General features: G+C 32.2%; 1 protein-coding gene across 1 annotated transcript in view; it reads left to right on the top strand.

Annotated features, from left to right (window-relative positions):
* Window positions 1–459: 459 nt before the first annotated feature.
* Window positions 460–20,634, top strand: part of side-VII (sidestep VII transmembrane protein) — a 446,220-nt gene continuing 426,045 nt past the window's right edge. The window contains exons 1-2 of the mRNA XM_076412671.1: window positions 460–508; window positions 1,034–1,166. Of these exons, the coding sequence (XP_076268786.1) occupies window positions 460–508; window positions 1,034–1,166 (182 nt within the window). The remainder of the gene's footprint in view (window positions 509–1,033; window positions 1,167–20,634) is intronic.

The following is a 20,634-nucleotide window of genomic DNA, read 5'->3' as shown; positions in this document are numbered from 1 at the left end:
ATTTTACTACATGCTTTAAATGGTATTATATTAAAAACAATGTCTTAAAGTTCCACTATACCTCTCATGGGTTATGTTTACACCGTTTGAATTCTCTATTGAAGAGTGTACGAAGAGATGACTTTCATCCCTCTAAGAACTGTATATCCCTAAGATTTCTATGGATATTTCGCGAGCTAACAGCTTTCTCTAATGTAGTTGTATTAAATTATGATTATATCTGGAGAACGCATGACTTAAACTATGAAATTTTTACTCGTCATTGATCAGCTTTGGTTTGGCAATAGAGAATTTCCCACATCTTTTCTCATAACACGACAGACTATGCAGGATAGTTTAACACTACCTGTCTTTCTAATCACACCCTTGTAAATGATGGCTGTTCAATAAGGCGTGATTTAGCTAACCACAAACTCCATATTTACAAAGATATCATGAAAAAATCAATTAATCAATATCATGGACAACAGTTACGGCGGAATCGAATCTTCCATATTCAGGTGTTCAGGTATAATTAGTTTTTGAGTTGTTGAGGTTGTACTTGGTATATTTAAGTAATTTCGTATTGTTATTGATTTTTTAATACTGGTTTTATAAATTTTGGAAACTGTTTTCAGTCTTGTATTTATTAGGGATTTTACTTTTGTTATTGTTATTTTTCCTTTTCTTGCTTTTATTCGTGTGACCCTATCCATTTTAGGTTTACACCAAAGTTATGAATTCTACATTATTAAGGTAAAATATAATTCCTTCACCTCATCCTGCTGATTATAGGCATTTGATTTCCTTCAGTCTTCATTTGTTGATAATATGATAGGGCAGTTGTCTTTACTTTGGAGTCGATGGAGTAGTAATGTAAAAATAATACTATATATATATATATGTATATATATATATATATATATATATATATATATATATAGAGTTGAGAGAGATTTATACTTGAATAATTAAGATCTTTAAAAAAAGTATTAATTTTTATTTCATCAACTTTAACATTATCTACATCTTTACATTTTTGTATTTTTTTCAGTACCATTGGTCCATGTTGATGCCGTACAAGGTGAAGCTGTGTACTTGCCTTGCGATATATCAATGCCAGATCCGAGTGATAAAGTGTTGTTAGTTCTGTGGTATCGGGAAGACTTAGGGACGCCAATATACAGGTAAGAAAATATTACCCATAAACCCATTCGCACACGCGAACTTAGTGAATGTTTCTGGGATATAAACTCGACTTTAAATGCAAACATTCGATTATGTACACTCATTAATCATTCCATTGCAGACCAACAAATGCAAACTAAATGCAAAAGAAAGAGGAAGAGTATTAATGAACAACAAAAATAGCAGAACATGAGTATAGAATAAGAACGAATTACAAAGTAGGCAAAGAAATAGAAGTAAAAAACTAAGTAGCAAAATCTGGTACGATCAGGATATTACAAATATATTAACAATATGGGATAATCAAGAAAATTAATATATATATATGTCAATATCGAGATGGCTATCGATAAAATTAAGCATAGTTTGTTGGTAAAAAATAAAATAAGAACTATACATATACTAGTCCACTAAAATGTAAGTACATTATAACTAAATATAGCCAAATTAAGGCAAATACAAATCAATTTGCATAACTTAAAATCACATAAAATCACATCGAGATAAAAATTAACACGAGCATACAAAAAAGAAACAAAACAAAACCATAAAACCCATTCGCACACGCGAACTCAGTTAATGTTTCTGGGATACTAACTCGACTTTAAATCTAAACATTCGATTCTGTACACTCATTAATCATTCCATTGCAGACCAACAAATGCAGAAACCATTACAAAGTAATTTCCATCGATCGTTACAGCTAATAACTTGTATTTGGGTGTTAACAGTTTTCCGTTCCATATCGGGTTTGAATTAAAATGGGACAGAGGCGAGGCAAAAATCGACAGGCGTTCCAATTAGCTCGACACCCTTGCATTTTATGTCGATGATTGGCTGTCGAGAAATCGGTAATTGTGTATGTACGTCTGGCATGGATATGGATATGAACGATCCATCGGTGTATATTGGTTTTTAAATGTTTCGATAACGCCACTCTTTTGAGGAGGGTAATAGACCATTTCCTTAACAATATCCGGTATTTTATTCAGTTTTCCTATTTGAACGCGATACTTTCGTGCTAAGTGATAATGGTAAAATTTCAATAATCTATCATTTATTATTATTATAATTTCAAGTATGTAATCAATTTTAGCGAACCCTGTAAAATGTTTTAAAACAAACATGGCACTCAGTATAGTGTTACACACTCCTTGACCGACTCGATGTTCGCTGATGATCTCGCTATATTTAACAGGCCAATTAAAATGTCCCTGGCCTGACACATAGATGGCGCTACTAGAATTAAATCCATATGTTTTTTAGCTAGCCATAACCCTCGAAAGATGCGTGTATAAATGTGACAGCTGTCGGATCATTAGTTTGTGAATTATGGCATTTTGAGTGAAGCAACTTTTGTTATTGTGAAAAACTGGATAAAAAGGAATTTCAGGTGTTGATAAAATATTGCTTTTTGAAGGGAAAACATACAGTTGAAGCAAAAACTTTGCTTGATGCCGATTTTCCGGACATTGCCCGAGGAAAATCAACCATCAAAAATTGATATGCTGGTATGGAGATTGTATGGAAGTTTAAACGTGGTGAAATGAGCACCGAAGACGGTGAAATCAGTGGACGTCCAAGAGAGGTTGTTACCGATGAAAAAATTTAAAAAATCCACAAGATGATTTTGAATGATCTTAAATTGAAATTGAATGAAATAGCAGACACTTTAAAGATATCAACTGAACGTGTACATCATATCATTCACGAATATTTGGGTATGAGAAAGTTGTGAGCTAAGTGGGTGCCGTGCGACCTCACTTTTGACCAAATACAACGACGATTTGATGATTCGGAGCAGCTTTTGAAGATAATCAAGCGTAATAAACCCGAGTTTCTGCAACGATATGTGACAATGGATGAAACATGGCTCCATAATTTCGCTTCGAAGTCCAATCCACAGTCATCCGAGAGAAAATACGGCTTGCAATGTTATGGTGTCGGTGTTTTGGGAAGCGCATGGAATAATTTTCATTGACTACCTTGAAAAAGGAAGGTGATGGTCCTTCTAGCGACTATTACATAGCGTTATTGGATCGTTTGAAGGACGAAATCTCGAAAAATCGGCCGCATTTGAAGTAAACGAAAGTGCTGCTTTACCATGACAATGCACCCTGTCAAATATCCATGAATTGGACTTGGGATTGCCTTCCCATCCACCGTATTCGCCAGATCTGGTCCCCAACGACTATTTTCTCTTCTCAGATCTCAAAAGTATGCACGCTGGTAGGAAATTTTCATCGTGAAACCGAGACTATTTTGAAGCAAAAGACAAAAATTGTATCGAAAATTTGGAGGGTCGCTATAATCAGTGTATTACCCTTGAAGGGAATTATGTTGAATGAAAAAACTACTTTTTCCAAAAATGTTTTTACTATGGTAGGCCGGCGACTTTTCAATGACCTGTTACTGATATAGCCTCAGCTGTTCTGGTCTTGGATAATATTAATCCATTATTTTCAGATCGTTTTCGATAATTTTCTTCATGTAATTTTTTGAACTTTCCACTGTATATTTGACCTGAAATGTAGATTTCACCTCAGAAGTATGTGAGGAATTCATTTATAGCGACCTTGAGGCATTTATAATTTTATATCTTAGAATGACAGCCTACAAAATACCCAGGAACAAAATTCCAGTTGCTGAACAAGTGCAGGAACTGTAACTTGGCCGATTCGGCTTACTACTAATGATTCCAAACACTTGGATTCATACACTTGCTTTTATTAAATCCCGATGATGTTTACAATGCTAGGCGATTCGTCAGTTTTCAATAATTTGATGTTTTCTTGATTAATTCTCAAACCAGATGACTTTGTAGTGAATTGTATATCATGGGGAATGGTAGAAGCCTGGATATCTGTATCAATAATAGTAGTGCCATCGTCAGCGAACATTGGATCGGTCAAGAGGTTTTTAAGAGACCAAATCATTTTGCTCTTTGACAAAGCTAATGAGGCAAAATAGCAAGATGTATAAAGAAGGTTAATTTAGATAAACTTTAAGTTAGTTAAAGTTTTTTAAGCATTTTTATTATAATTTGTGTAATCTTCATAAACAATAATTGCTAGTAGAATAATTTCAAGATAGTAAAACGTGGGGCAAAAGTCCCGCTACCATTTGGACTGCCTATAACCTTGCTCAAAGGAAATATCAGTAAGTTTGGTTGTCATAAAAAGTTTGTTTGGTCTTTACCAACTGTTTTATGATTGAAAAATGGTATCGGCTAAATGGTGGCCGAGATTCGATATGCAACTTTCCACTCTTTTTAAGGCATTGTTCATGCCATCCTGCAACATCTGAGTCTGAATTTCTTCAATTTCATAACGAATGTTGCCTTTAATATGTTTAATCGTTTGGGGCTTACTCTCATAAACTGTTGATTTTAAAAAACAAGTTTGAACAGACAAGAACCTTTTGAATTGATATAGTAAAGTTGTGTATCAAAACTGTGTCATGTTATATAATTACATATAGTACATAGGTGAGAGTAGATCTGTTAAATTACAAGTAAATTTGACTCTAATATGGACATAAGAACAATATGAGAGAAAAATTATTAGATGTTGCTTCTTAAAATTGAAATAATTGCTTTTTTAATTCATGAAAATTACCGCAGATATTATCCAATTATGCACTATTGTATATGACTAACAATTTAATTACAGCGACATTATCGGCGGAGAACCGAAACTGGGCTAAAAGCATGAACAACCGGAAACCTTCATTTACCACCAGGTATTTAGCTGATGCAAAAATCCGCTACATTCCATACCACTGTAAACAGATTTCAGTGTTGGTTCCTAATAATACACTGCTAAGCCATTCATTATCGGAAATTGCCGTAGTTTACTGAGTACATACCCCTCTGGCACCTCCTGCCGGTGCAACGTTTTGATTTAAAAATCCCTCGAATAGCCATAACTCACGCCGACATGTTAATTACGCGTCTTCAAGACCATCATATATTCCACCGATTTGCATCAAAATACTTTTTAAATCCGTTGCGGACTTGGACAGGTACAAAATGTTCGACTGGCGGGTATTATCGCTTTTCCGCTACGAAATAAATCCGGCGGCATTAACCCGTACTATAGTGGGTTTTGCAAATACGAATGCGTTGAAATGACCCGTGTATAGGTTATCTAAAAGCTTATATAACGACGAGGCTTTACCAATGCGTTGTGATTAAAATACTAAATTGCTAAAATTTTAGCTAACGTACTCATAATAACGTAATTTTCTGCTTAATATTGACTTCATTTTAAAAAATATTTTAATTTTATATAGTATGATGTATATATAACAGTATTATTTTAATTAATATTTAGTATATAGTATGATGCAATGGAAAACGTAACAGGTCAATTTAAAAATCTCTGGCTTACGATAGTAAAACACACGTTTTTTGCCAAAATTAGGCTTCAGTTTCAGCGATCACCTCCTCATTCGACGAAAATTTCTTCCCAGCGAGTATCTTTTTGAGATCTGCGAACAGGAAATAGTCGCTGGGGAGAATACGGTGGATGAGGGAGCAATTCGAAGCTTAATTCATGGATTTTTGTTCGTTCAATATCGTTTTTACTGACTTGTGACACGGTGCATTGTCATTTTCAAGACTTTCTTTTTCTTCAGATGCGGCCGTTAATCACATTTACCTTCTTCTGTTGTATTCCTGTAAATACTAATATATATGAACACAAATACTTTATGTAAATAATTATATACGTACCAGGGAAAAACAATGCTAAGTCATACACAGACATCCTTAATTTAGCTAACATGAGTTGTTTCTTCCAAGGAAAACTACGTGTTTTTTTTCTTTCCTGAAGTAAACTGGCTACACAACAATTTTGAGAATGAAGATACACTATAATCAAGTAATCGTGATTATATTTCAGACACAAAAATGTCAATCATTCTTTATGACAGATACACAAAAAAGGCGTCATAAAGAAACAATTGCGTTATAGAAATGAGCCAATCAAATGCCTTTGTAGGTCAATTCAAATGAACGAATCAAAAAAGTGGTCCCAGAGCCAGCATTGAACGGATCACGCAAAACATTTCCTCGGTATCGCCTATTTAAGTAAAACCTCTATATATACTCTACGGCTACTTTTCGTCAAAATAACAGAATAGTAGTTTTAATTATTGTGAAAGTACAAAATTTTGTGCCTGAAAACATGAATGAGCATACTCTAACCATGCGGAACAGAGCTCGATAATTGAAATATCTTGATTTCCACGTTGAAGAGAAATTACTTCAAGGTACACAAAGAAGGTGTTTGAAGATTTTAGTTTAAGAAGGATTTATAACCCATGAATTGAGCGACACACAATTAAACGATCGAGATATTGTCTACGAAATACTGCGTCAGAAAGGAAGTTATGTGTGCATTCTGTAGTAACGGGTGATGAAAAACAGATTGATTTCGAAAATCCCAAGAGTTATTTTTAATATATAATCGCGAAATATAAAAGTCAACCCACAACAAAAATAGATATATAATAGATTGTAATTTTTTAGTTAGCCCTAGTTAGCAAAAGATGTATAAATTTGACAGCTGTTCATTAGTTTCGAATTATAGCATTTTGAGTGAAGCAAGTTTTGTTATTGTGAAAAAAAAAGATAAAGATAAATTTCGCGTGTGGATAAAATATTGCATTTTGAAAAAAATACAGTTGAAGCAAAAACTTGGTTTGATGCCGAGATTCCGGACACTGTCCCAGGAAAATCAACCATCAAGGATTGATATGCTAAATTTAGACGTGGTGAAATGAGCACCAAAGACGGTGAACGCAGTGGACGCCCAAAAGAGGCTGTTACAGACGAAAACATTTAAAAAATCCACAAAATGATTGTGAATGACCGTAAATTGAAATTGAATGAAATAGCAGACACTTTAAAGATATCAATTGAACGTGTACAACATATCATTCACGAATATTTAGGTGTGAGAAAGCTCCTTGCAAAGTGGCTGCCGCAAGAGCTCACTTTTGACCAAAAACAACGACGAATTGATGATTCGGAGCAGTGTTTGAAGATAAAATAGAGTTAGAATTATTATATTGTCCATTGTTAGAATATAAAATACGTGTAGTAGATAAGTTGAATAAAGTTTTTGTTTATTTTTATTTAATTATTATAACGATTAGTATGTACATATTGTATATTAAAACCTTTTTTTTGTTAAATATCTAAGTTTGATTATTTTTTACTTTTTATAGAGTTTTTTATCAAATTTTTGAAGTCGTTTCAGCAGTCGGTCAATAAATTACGCAATTATTTGTTTAGAATTAGAATGGGTAGGCAATGTAAAGGTATATATCGTTTGAAAAATATCGGAATAAACAAACAGTTATTGAAAATAAGGAACGCTTCAGGCCTCAGGGTCCGCTGGTTAGCCTAGGTGATGTTCTAAATAAACTTCTTTGTGGTAAATCTTCAATATTCTTCTATAAATAAATGTTCTAAGTAAATTAAAACAATGTTATTGCCCTTGCCGGGAATCGAACTCTTGACCACCTTTTGGGAGCTGAACGCTCTAACCATTACACCATAGAAGCAGTTATCTAAAATATTTCTACGAAAAAGAAAACTGAATGGCTCTTGCACTGAGTGACTTCCGAATTTCCGTCACATCAACTTAGCAATAATATTAAAGCCAAATTTTAGATAAAATATATGTGAAAATATTGTAAATGCCTTTGAAATTTGAGTGTTTCCCTCGATTCTCATCTTCTCTTCACCAGACCCTGACTGGGGACTGGAACGGGACCACCTCGAAAGAGCTCTTTCGAATAAAAAAAGGATTTTGAAAATCGTTCCACAATGACGGATAAGTTGGCGAACTAACGTTAAAAAATATATATCTACAGCCTAGATTCTGTATCTCTTCCTTTTTCAAAGTCGGTTAATAAATATCTATATGTCCTTGTGTACAATGTTAAGTTGTACTTAGACGCGACCTAAGTATATTTTTCTATTTTCAGCACATCATAAAACTCGCAATTATTTCTGCATTTATTGCCCATTTCGCAATAAATAGGACGTACGTTTCCTCGATACGTATTTCCTACTTAAGGAGGCTCGTAATTCCGGCGGAATTAATTTCGGTTCGTGTGCCAAATCCAATTGATTTTCGTCGCTCGTAAATTTAAATTATAGGCTACATTTACAACGTTTAACACGCCATCCGACACAGTTTAGACTCTGATATCGGCAGTCGATATCGCCATAACTCATTAGGAGTCTTTGCCGAACTTGTTTACAAGTATAACATCGATAAGCACGCCAGGCCGCCGTCAGAATCATTTTTATTTAAGCCCTTCCGGTTGCGTGCCATCGAAACCGTTCCGGCGAGGCTCTTTTTATCTGCCGTGGATCCCCGAAAAAACGGTCTTTTATCGAAAATAAACAGCTATTAAGCCGATTTATTGGGTTTTTTTTTCCGCGCGGAAGGTATCCGGGTCTCCGGGGATATTAACTGCTTTTTTAATCAGTTATTTCTCAGCTCGGAATAGCGTTTATCAATGTGTTGTTCGAACAAAAAAGCTTCTTTTAAAAACCGGCGCTTTAGTAATGAGAAATAGATCTTTTCGTGCTCGTTACGGTAAGGAGATTTTGAGTATAAGCTACTATATCTTAATTACTCTATATTTTACAATTGATCACTCTTTAGTCGAAATTCGTCCACAGTTTATGAAGTTAATCATATTTATTTCATAACAGAGCAATGGAAATCATTTAAAAACGATGTTTTGAACACTTGTTTTTACAGTACTTTCAAAATTGTCTTTTATTGAAAAAAAAACGCATGCGCATCTCTGGGATATTAATACTTTTTTAATCAGTTATTTCGCAGCTCAGAATAGCGTTTATCGATGTGTTTTTCGAACAAAAAGCTTCTTTCAAAGTCTGGCGACTTATTAATGAGAAATAGATCTTTCCGTGATTATTACACTAAGGAGCTTTTGGCTATAAGCTACTATATTTTAATTTCTCTATATATTAATAGTGATCACCCGGTAGTCGAAATTGGTCCACAGTTTATGAAGTTAATCGTTCTTATCTCATAACACAGCAATGGGAATCATTTAAAAAATAAATGTTTCAAATACTTGTTTCCACATGTCTTCAAATTTGTCTTTTATCGAAATTAAACAGTTATTAAGCAGATGTAGTGGATCTGGGATAAATCTAGCCACTATTAATAAATAGTACATAACTTAATAGTAAATAACTTAATAGTTAATCATGTTTCTTCCATAACAGAGTTAAGGGAATTATTTAAAAATGACCTGTTTCCAAAACATATTTTCACATTATTTTCAAAATATCCCTTAATCGCAAATAAGCAGCTATTATGACGTTTTATTGGGTCTTTGTTTTTGCAGGGAGGTATCCGTGTCTCCGGAATATTAAATACTTTTTTAGTTATGTATTTCTCAGCTCGTAATGGTATTTATCAAAGTGTTGTTTCAACAAAAAAGCTTCGTTCAAAAATCGGTGCTTTATTAATGAGAAATAGATCTTTTCGTGCTCGTTACAGTAAGGAGATTTTGAGTATAAGCTACTATATCTTAATTACTATATATTTTACTAGTGATCTCCCTGTTGTCGAAATTAGTCTACAGTTTATGAAGTTGATCATATTTAACTCATAGGAATAGGAATCAGAGCAATGGGAATCATTTAAAAACGATATGTTTCAAATACTTGTTTCCACAGTATTTTAAAAATTGTCTTTTCTCGAAAATAAACAGTTATTAAGTAGATGTAGTAGGTCTTTATTTTTGCTGGGAAGGTATCCGCATCTCTGGGATATTAATGCTTTTTAATCAGTTATTTCGCAGCTCAGAATAGCGTTTATCGATGTGTTGTTCGAACAAGAAAGCTTCGTTCAAAAACCTTTATGAAGTTAATCCTGTTTATCTCATAACGGAGCAATGGGAATCGTTTAAAAATTATATGTTTCGAACACTTGTTTTCACAGTATTTTCAAATTTGTCAATCGTATAATATGAGAAGTTTCGATTAGTAGGCAACTAGTGGAAATAGCAAACAAATCCACATAAAGCCAAATGCTATCATGATAGTAATCTTCTTGTAGCTGTAACGTCGTATGCGAAATTCCATATACTCAAAATATTCACAATGTAACAGATAATTTTGTCTCTATCAAATATATTCCAAGCCTTCGTGCGCATTCTTCTACCAGAAAAGATAAAAAGGCAAAGCTCTCCAAACAGTTACCTTTTCAAGCGATGTTTGACATGTTTCACTTGCGTTATTTGCTACCCAATATCTGCACTTTTGCTTGTTTACTTACCCTTCTAAACGTATATTGATTTCTTCGCTCAAGCTTATTTTATTTTTACACGCCCTAGGAAATACTTCTAGTATTTTTGGGTCAAACTTTACTTGATATATAATATTTAAATTTTTTATGGTGGATTTTCTTCTTCCGAATATGGCGAAACTTAGAAGCATTTTAGAAATATCTAAAATAGGCTATTGCTTACATTTTATATATCATAAAGGCTACTAAATTGTGAAGTTATGATAAATCTTCAAATCGACAATATTATACAGAGAATGGGCTAAATAATATTATTCTTATTTGTAACTATGTGTGCCATTATGCTTTTATAACAGCTTCACTTTTTGCGGAATACCTTCGTATGGTATCTGAATAGTTTCTAATGGAATATTGTCTCATTATGTTATCAAAACATCCGACAGTTATTTGGCTGATATTGGAGAAGGAAATCTACTTCTCATTCTCTGCTCTACAGCTCCTTCAGAGAGGAGAACGGTTCAATTATGTTATGATCTGGAGATTGATCTGGCCAAGGAAGATGTTTTATGATATATTTGCATTTATTGCTACCCATTATCTGCACTTTTGATTGTTTACTTACCCTTATAAACGTATATTGATTTCGTCGCTCAACTTTACATTATTTATTTTATGCGCCCGCGTTTTAATGTATCATAAAACATCTTAGTTGGCCAGAAAAATCTCCAGACCATAACATAATTAAACCATTCTGAGTGTATGAGCACATTATCATATTAGAATGTGGAAGAGATCCCTTCACCGCTCGCCTGTTTTAGCTATTGAGGAACAATAAGTATAATATACTGGCAAATAACCTAAAGGATTTAAAATCATTACATGAATAACATTTTTACACGGAAGCAATTTTACCAACATGCAACACAATACACTATATTGCATAGCATTAACGTTGTGTTATCATTTGTAAGTCTAATATTACTCATAATTCCAAAGACGCCATTATTAAAAACACCAATCTTAAAGAGATAAAAAATTTAATGGTTTCTCATTGTGATTATAGACATTTATCAGTAAACTGAATCTATTTTGTATTTCATGATCTATTCGAAGAATAAATAGGCTTTCGATGTCACCATAAGCCGCAAGTAATTTGGGTATTCCTTAAGCTAGACTATTGAAATTTCACACCATCAACACAGACAAGTTCATTATTCAGAAACCTGTTAGTAAAACGAAACGATGTTTAAAGTGATACATAATTAATTCAGGTTATAAGGGGAGGGCTAAACGTTTTTATATGAAGTCTGTAGACTGTCTTTGAATGCCATAATGGAAGAAATACTTTTTCATTTGTTGTCTGGACTTTTAATTTTAGTTAAAACACATTTCTTGTGGTCTTGAATTTGACTAATTTTAATATTAATTATTTCTCTTTAGAATTATTAAAACATTACTCAGTAATTTCTAGACTTAATTAATAAAATCACAATTTTTTATAATTATATACATAGTCTGCAGGGGCCTCCTCATATGATCCAAATATTTCGATCTTGTGCATTATTTTGGAGATTGCAAAACGTCTATAGTATTACTAGGAACACATATGGACAATATGACAGGTTGTAGAGTAATTATAGTCACAACACATCATAATTAATTATCTTTCAGTGCCTCTGAAACGAAGGTGGTCTACCAAACGAAGATACCTGGATCTCGCTGGACCAATGTTGGCTCATTAATTAAAGTTGAAGCCTAACGACAGTTATTTGTGATAAACTATTTAAATGTGTTCAATGGGATAAAGTATAAGTGAACTAAATCCATTATATTATCATTTTGGGTTTTAGCATAGATCTAAATAAAACTTTAGGGGTGATTTTCTTTTCTTTTTTTATCAGTGTTGGAAAAAAATAGACAAACGTTCCTTGGTATATTCTGGCTGAAAAACGACTCTCATGGGAAGCAAAAGAGGTCCCGTAGGTTGTTTTAATCTTTATTTACACATGTAAAGTACTATGTAAAAAAAGAATATGCGAGTTTTGCTTAAAAATTAATTGACATTTCTCTAAATAAATATATCAAGTATACTTGTTTTAAACAATATTTTTTATTGGACTTTTTAAGATTTTACTGAAATTTTCACAACATTTTTATAATTTATATACAAACCTTCATAGAAGTATTTTATTTAAAATAATGATTAAACAACTCAATATTGTATATTTCAGTTTATAAACAGGTTACAATGAGATTATTAGGGTATCGTGGCCACAAGTTCCAGATAATATTGTTTTCAATAATTTTGAACATTTTTTATGTGGCAATATCCCAAACATACATTTTTATGTTGCCTGTGAGGAATTCCTGCTTCTCAGATGCCTGTGCTAGCTTTTTTTGTCTATAATGTGGTTCTCATACTGTTATTGGGCATACTCTTGGCTGTTTCGGTCAAATATCTAAATCGCTCTATATACCTCAGCTTGAAGATTTATTGAAAACATATCTGGCGACCGCCAGACCCAGTAAGTTTATCATGCTTCTCGCATAATAAATATAATAATTTAAAAATGCAATATTACGCTACTAAAAATTGTTTAGGCAATATTTTATGTTATAAACACATATATGGAATAATAAGTTAAGTGATACATATTTGTATATTCAAATAGAGAGTGTATGAACAAAACAAGTTTGAAGTTGATATTTTTCTTTTAAATTGAAAGAAATTACAATTGGAAAGTATTTACAATAATCAAGTGAAGTAGTGACTTCTCGAAACTTAGGTCTAACCAGTAAATACTCAAAATAAATGATACAAGGTTCGAAGAATACAATATCAATAATGTTTATGCCTTAATATTTATCAATGCTTCAAAATATTACTAAAATTTCTGTTAATAATTCATAATTTCTTCTATTTACCTATGTGTTCCATCGATTCAAATAATGTATTTAGTTTAATTTCAACTGCTAAATATGTTTATTACTTTATTTATATAACCATATAATCCTAATATTTTATTTATAATTCTCACCGATAATATATTTTGAAAAATAATAAAGCCGGCTAGGTGGCGCAGTGGTAAAAGCGACAGGATGGTCCACCTACTCCTGCTGGGACATGTTCGTAAATTTCTGTTTGTGATTGTCCTAGGTAAGAGTACAATATCCCACAAGGATAAAGATCCCAGTCACTCCAGTAACCAGGCTGAGTAAGGCGGGATGTCTTCCAGAATGATTTCTAACTTGGTCACTCGCCAGTTGGTATGCTAGCTAAGATGTATTGCTTTCTATTTTAACCGATGTCCCACATGAGAACTAATAAATCACCAACTAATGAGGAATTAAAAATCTATGAAGCTCTTTGTAATTGTTACTATTCTTATATGTATACTAGCGACCCCGGCTTCGCACGGGTGCAATGCTGATACTAAATTAAATACACTACAGAAAAAATATGAACGTTGTATATAAAAACATAGCGGCCCGCACTGACTTTGCACGGGCATAAAATGTATATGCCTATGTCACTCAATGAAAACATGATTAAAATCGATCCAGTATTTTTGGTTCATTCATTACTGCCCTTGGCCTGCACGCATTAAATTTGGACTATGAAGATTTCCTGCTATCTTTGGTATATCTAAATTCATACAATTTTTATTACATTACACATTTTTAAACGCAAATTTTAAATTTGTAATATCTCCGAAAATATTTGTTTAATTTACATGCTGTAAGGAACCATATTGATCTATATTAATTGCACACTGTATTTAAGGTACTTAATTCGATAAGGATTAATGCCGTATTGCTTAAAATAGCTTCGTAAATAAGCCATTTTCTCACGTAAAAAGTAAACAATAAAAATGGTTAATGTGGGTTATCCCTAAAAGATAAACATATACCATCGCGGACTTTTTTGTAGACCTTTTTATGGTGTACAATACTGTAGTACATTAATTTGATCTAACTCGTAGGGTTAGGCAGCGTTTTTGCTAATTGCTAAATAAGCCTAAAAAAATAGGTTAATTTACGACATCACGTTAGAAACCTCTAAAATTAGCAATGTTGCCTTAGTATATTATGCATGTATTATACACATAAACCTTCCTCTTGAATCACTCTATCTATTGAAAAAAACCGCATCAAAATCCGTTGCGTAGTTTTAAAGATTTAAGCGCACATAGGGATATAGGGACAGAAAAGGCGACTTTGTTTTATACTATGTAGTGATATATTCTCGTATCATGAATTTGAATTATTGACTCACAAATTAGTTACCTGCAATATTTGGTTCAGTATCAGACCGTAAGCCGTTGTGTGTTTACAAGACATCAAATTTAATCGAAAGCTGCTCGCAAAAATCTAAAAACCTTGTAACAAAAGGACAGAGGAATCGTGTAATTCTCCGATTTTGTTGAACAATGTTAGGATGACATCTTCGCATATGTTAGGTTTTTCTTTCACAGCTCTATATACCTATATAAATAAACCATATGTCTGATTAACCATCTATAAAGTAAAACCAGAAAAATCTATATAATTTTCCGTTTATTTTATATAATTGTTAGCTCCAATGTATATCATTCTCAATCTATTTTGTCCGGTTTACAAACCCTCTATATTTAGAATTTAAATCTAAATTTACCTTTTTAGACCTCCTTTTTAGAAAAACCTACTTCAACATCAGTAACAAATTGGCTTATTGGTTTAGCAGGAAGTTGCTCTTGTACCGTAACTGAAGAACTCTTAATTCGGACTCGAAATCCGGTTGAATTCCACCCTTCACTAACCTCATGAATATTAAAATATATTTACAGAAATAACGCCCCAAATAATAATTCCCGTCCTCCTCCAGCTAAGTTGTACTTTTTGTCGTGGACCTTTAAAAGTAATTAAAAGCAAATTGCCCATTTTGTATTATTTAAAATATATTTCCGGGGAACTGGCGAGAGAGAGAGAGAGAGAGAGTGGTACGGGGTGGGGGTGGGAGAAGCAGGGTAGGCGAGGTTTAACAAAGTTATGGATGTTGTTGAAAGGAACTTTCCAAGTTCGAATAAACGTCAGATACTTTTAACAAGCGAAACTTCGGTACAGGTATTTATTATTCTATGCATTACGCGTTCATTATTTTCGATGACTTGATAACTGTTTTTCCCTCTCTTGACGAGAAATTCGTTTTGTTTTTTTGTTCTTAAATTGTTATTGATTGATTCGTGATTAATTCGTTATCACGAAAATGATGTCGATTTTCGATTATGAGTTTTAAATAACGGTAAGCTAAATCGATGCATTCTATTCTTTAAAACACGCTTAAAATAAGGTATTTTGCATACTTTAGAAAATCAACTTATTATTCTTTAATTAGCTTAATATATCAAAGCTTCATTAAGCAAAAATAACAATGTTGAAGACCTAACCAATTACGATACAGAATATATACTAATCAGGATATTTCTAAAAATTACAGACAGTTAATGGGGAATATAATAAGTAAGAAAGAGAAGGAAGAGAGGAAGAAAAGTAAAAGAGTAATGACAAAATATCAGAAAACAGTAAAAGATAGGCAGATGTGGATATTGGAAAGAAACGACAACGAACTGTTATTATACTAAAGAACTATTATATTGACATACGTTATATTTTACACAATAATGTATTACGTTGTCACTGGCTTTTTAGGGCATCTGGTTAACATAACCTGGCAGCAACGAAAATACTTTTAATTGTCCAGATAAATAATCAAAAGGAACTTTAAGTGCCAAATTTCTAAGCAGAGGATATCCGGGCCAGAATTGGGAATATTTAATGAATTGAATAGGAATATTGAATGAGGAATATAGGAATGGGGCCAGTTTATATAGCCCACCAAATCACAATTTAAATTTTGAAATATATAAACAGTTTTTTGAAACTGTGGGAAATCGATTTGTTATAGGCGATTACAATGTGAAACATTCATATTAAGCATCGGGACTTTTACAACCAAGAGTATGAACCGTTAAAGGCTATTCAGGCATATGGTTGTGAAATAATTTCGGCAGGTAAACTTACATAGTGGCCGACGGATTTTATTATTAGAAACATTTCAAACAGTTATAAGAAAATTGATGAAAATTCAGAACTAAACTCACCAATTGTGATAATTTAACTTTAAGTGAATACCCTACATCAAAGCAAACCAATTTCTGCCTGGTTAATATAAAACCGACATAGTATTATTTTTTGTGACTTGCTAATAATGCTAGTGCTGTGTATCCACTGTGGGCAGCTGACACAAACTTAAAAGGACCTATCATGCCATTGCCCTCGAAAAAACTGTGAATCAGAGCTTGACCAGAGAAAATCAGGAAAATGTTACAAGATTTTACGATTAATCAGGTTCACAGAATCACGAATATCATAGAAAAATCACTAAAAGATTATATACTGTACATAAGACTGATAGTCCAAAGTCAAATGAGAAGATTGCTATTCTAACCTTGATAAAAATACAAGCAGATGTGCCATAGGGAAGTGTATTAGAACCAGTCCTTTATAGGTTATATACATACCGAGTATATGTTCGGTGAAAATGTTGTTGCTACATTGTAAGACACTGTAATCCTAGCCATTGGAGGTAACAATTACTGATATAAGAAAATTAATCAAAATATATAACATAATTAATAAAAATAAATTAGTGGCTTTTGGTTTTAACGAAAAAAAGGATCATGCACAATCCAGTATATATAAATCAGAAAGTGGTCCCGTATGGAAATACATCTAGATATCTTGACATGACCCCTGATGAAAAGAATATGAAGATCTCAAGCTACAGTACAATAACCATACTGATTATTAGGTAGATATTCAGTCCTGTCTGTATATAATGAGCTTTAGCTTTACCAATAAATATTGGAACCAGTGTGGACTTATGCTGATTAACTCCGAGATTCTACCATCCAAAGCATCAGAAATTTCTTTCAAAGAGTTGACAAAAGTTATATAGAGGTACTGTTAATACTTTATGGTACATTCACTCAATATTCTGCAAAAAAACTTGAAGGTAAAAAGTATCGATAACGTTATCAAGGGATATTCGCAAAGACATGGACAGATACTCCATCAGCATATCAATGTTCAGGTTTTCCTGTTCATAGATAATGACGGCTTAGACAGAGAAATAAAATGAGTAAACCCATTTGATATAGTTCAGCGAATTTATTGTTAAAACTCATTATATTATGCACAGTGTCAGTATAAATATTAAGCCCAAAGTGTCCATCATCGAATAGGTACTTTTTAATTTTAAAATCATAGCAAATTAGGATAAAATATTTATTAATATTTATTTACTGGATTCCTGTAAAATAATTATAAAAAGTAAAAAGTCCTGGGAACTTAAGGAAGAACTTAAAGATAATTAAATATTTATCTTGTCCTTCTGTTAATTATATTAGCTGAATATTATCCTCCTAACTTATCAATATTCAAATTAATATATCTGGAAAGACTCATATCTTCATATTTAATTTAAGTCTTAATTTAATAAAAATAATTTTAAAAAAAATTCACGCTTGTAAATGTAATTACATATTTCTCCTAGACCAATTATTAAAATGATTGTAATATTTTGAAATTAGTTCCCATTTGCTATAGTTCATTTAACAATAGTTGTGTTCATTTAATTTACATCGCTTTCACCATCACATTCTTACACAAGTTCTCATAGTTTTAATACTAGATTGAATAGATGTGTCTCTTATTCAGAGGCTCTCGATTTTCAAGTTTTTAAAAGTACCTAGGTTCTAGTTAAATAGGGGATAGATCCAACCTTTAGACATTCCTGTTTGAATAGCCTTTATTTCAAAATATTTATAACCTTGTGTAGTACTGAAGAACGTGTTACTGAAGTGTTTTGCTTAGTCCTTGTATCAAGCCTTCATGCTAAACTTATAACTGTAAAGTATTTCTTTTTTTCCTCCAACTAAGTTTCAGTTATGCCTGTTAGTATATGAACCCCATTAATTGTAATGTTTTTGGCTGTCAAAATTATTAATCCAAGTTTAGATTATTATATTTTATTATAGGCCTTAGTTTCTTGAATAAAATTTTTCCAAAAGCTAAGATATTATTGGCATAAGTTATATCCTGTGGCACAATGCATGTGGCTGAAAATTTTATTATGATAGATCCAACCTTCAGACATTACTGTTTGAATTGCTTTTAATTCAAAATATTTATAACCTTGTGTAGTACTGAAGAACGTGTTACTGAAGTGTTTTGCTTAGTCCTTGTATCAAGCCTTCATGCTAAACTTATAACTGTAAAGTATTTCTTTTTTTCCTCCAACTAAGTTTCAGTTATGTCTGTTAGTATATGAACCCCAATGATTGTAATGTTTTTGGCTGCCAAAATTATTATTCCAAGTTTAGATTATTATATTTTAATATAGGCCTTATTTTCTTGAATAAAATTTTTCCAAAAGCTAAGATATTATTGGTATAAGTTATATCCTGCGGCACAATGCATGTGGCTGAAAATTTTATTATGATAGATCCAACCTTCAGACATTACTGTTTGAATTGCTTTTAATTCAAAATATTTATAACCTTGTGTAGTACTGAAGAACGTGTTACTGAAGTGTTTTGCTTAGTCCTTGTATCAAGCCTTCATGCTAAACTTATAACTGTAAAGTATTTCTTTTTTCCCTCCAACTAAGTTTCAGTTATGCCTGTGAGTATGTGAACCCCATTAATTGTAATGTTTTTGGCTGTCAAAATTATTATTCCAAGTTTAGATTATTATATTTTATTATAGGCCTTAGTTTCTTGAATAAAATTTTTCCAAAAGCTAAGATATTATTGGTATAAGTTATATCCTGTGGCACAATGCATGTGGCTGAAAATTTTATTATGATAGATCCAACCTTCAGACATTACTGTTTGAATTGCTTTTAATTCAAAATATTTATAACCTTGTGTAGTACTGAAGAACGTGTTACTGAAGTGTTTTGCTTAGTCCTTGTATCAAGCCTTCATGCTAAACTTATAACTGTAAAGTATTTCTTTTTTTCCTCCAACTAAGTTTCAGTTATGTCTGTTAGTATATGAACCCCATTGATTGTAATGTTTTTGGCTGCCAAAATTATTATTCCAAGTTTAGATTATTATATTTTAATATAGGCCTTATTTTCTTGAATAAAATTTTTCCAAAAGCTAAGATATTATTGGTATAAGTTATATCCTGCGGCACAATGCATGTGGCTGAAAATTTTATTATGATAGATCCAACCTTCAGACATTACTGTTTGAATTGCTTTTAATTCAAAATATTTATAACCTTGTGTAGTACTGAAGAACGTGTTACTGAAGTGTTTTGCTTAGTCCTTGTATCAAGCCTTCATGCTAAACTTATAACTGTAAAGTATTTCTTTTTTCCCTCCAACTAAGTTTCAGTTATGCCTGTTAGTATATGAACCCCATTAATTGTAATGTTTTTGGCTGTCAAAATTATTATTCCAACTTTAGATTATTATATTTTATTATAGGCCTTAGTTTCTTGAATAAAATTTTTCCAAAAGCTAAGATATTATTGGTATAAGTTATATTCTGTGGCACAATGCATGTGGCTGAAAATTTTATTATGATAGATCCAACCTTCAGACATTACTGTTTGAATTGCTTTTAATTCAAAATATTTATAACCTTGTGTAGTACTGAAGAACGTGTTACTGAAGTGTTTTGCTTAGTCCTTGTATCAAGCCTTTATGCTAAACTTATAACTGCAAAGTATATATTTTTTCCCTCCAACTAAGTTTCAGTTATGCCTGTTAGTATATGAACCCCATTAATTGTAATGTTTTTGGCTGTCAAAATTATTATTCCAAGTTTAGATTATTATATTTTATTATAGGCCTTAGTTTCTTGAATAAAATTTTTCCAAAAGCTAAGATATTATTGGTATAAGTTATATCCTGTGGCACAATGCATGTGGCTGAAAATTTTATTATGATAGATCCAACCTTCAGACATTACTGTTTGAATTGCTTTTAATTCAAAATATTTATAACCTTGTGTAGTACTGAAGAACGTGTTACTGAAGTGTTTTGCTTAGTCCTTGTATCAAGCCTTCATGCTAAACTTATAACTGTAAAGTATTTCTTTTTTTC

The sequence above is a fragment of the Rhynchophorus ferrugineus genome, unplaced genomic scaffold (genome assembly GCF_030347505.1).
Source record: "Rhynchophorus ferrugineus isolate W39M unplaced genomic scaffold, kcgeb_rfMv2 rfM8, whole genome shotgun sequence".
NCBI classification, from domain to species: domain Eukaryota; kingdom Metazoa; phylum Arthropoda; class Insecta; order Coleoptera; family Curculionidae; genus Rhynchophorus; species Rhynchophorus ferrugineus.
This window is presented reverse-complemented; position numbering and strand designations above follow the sequence as displayed.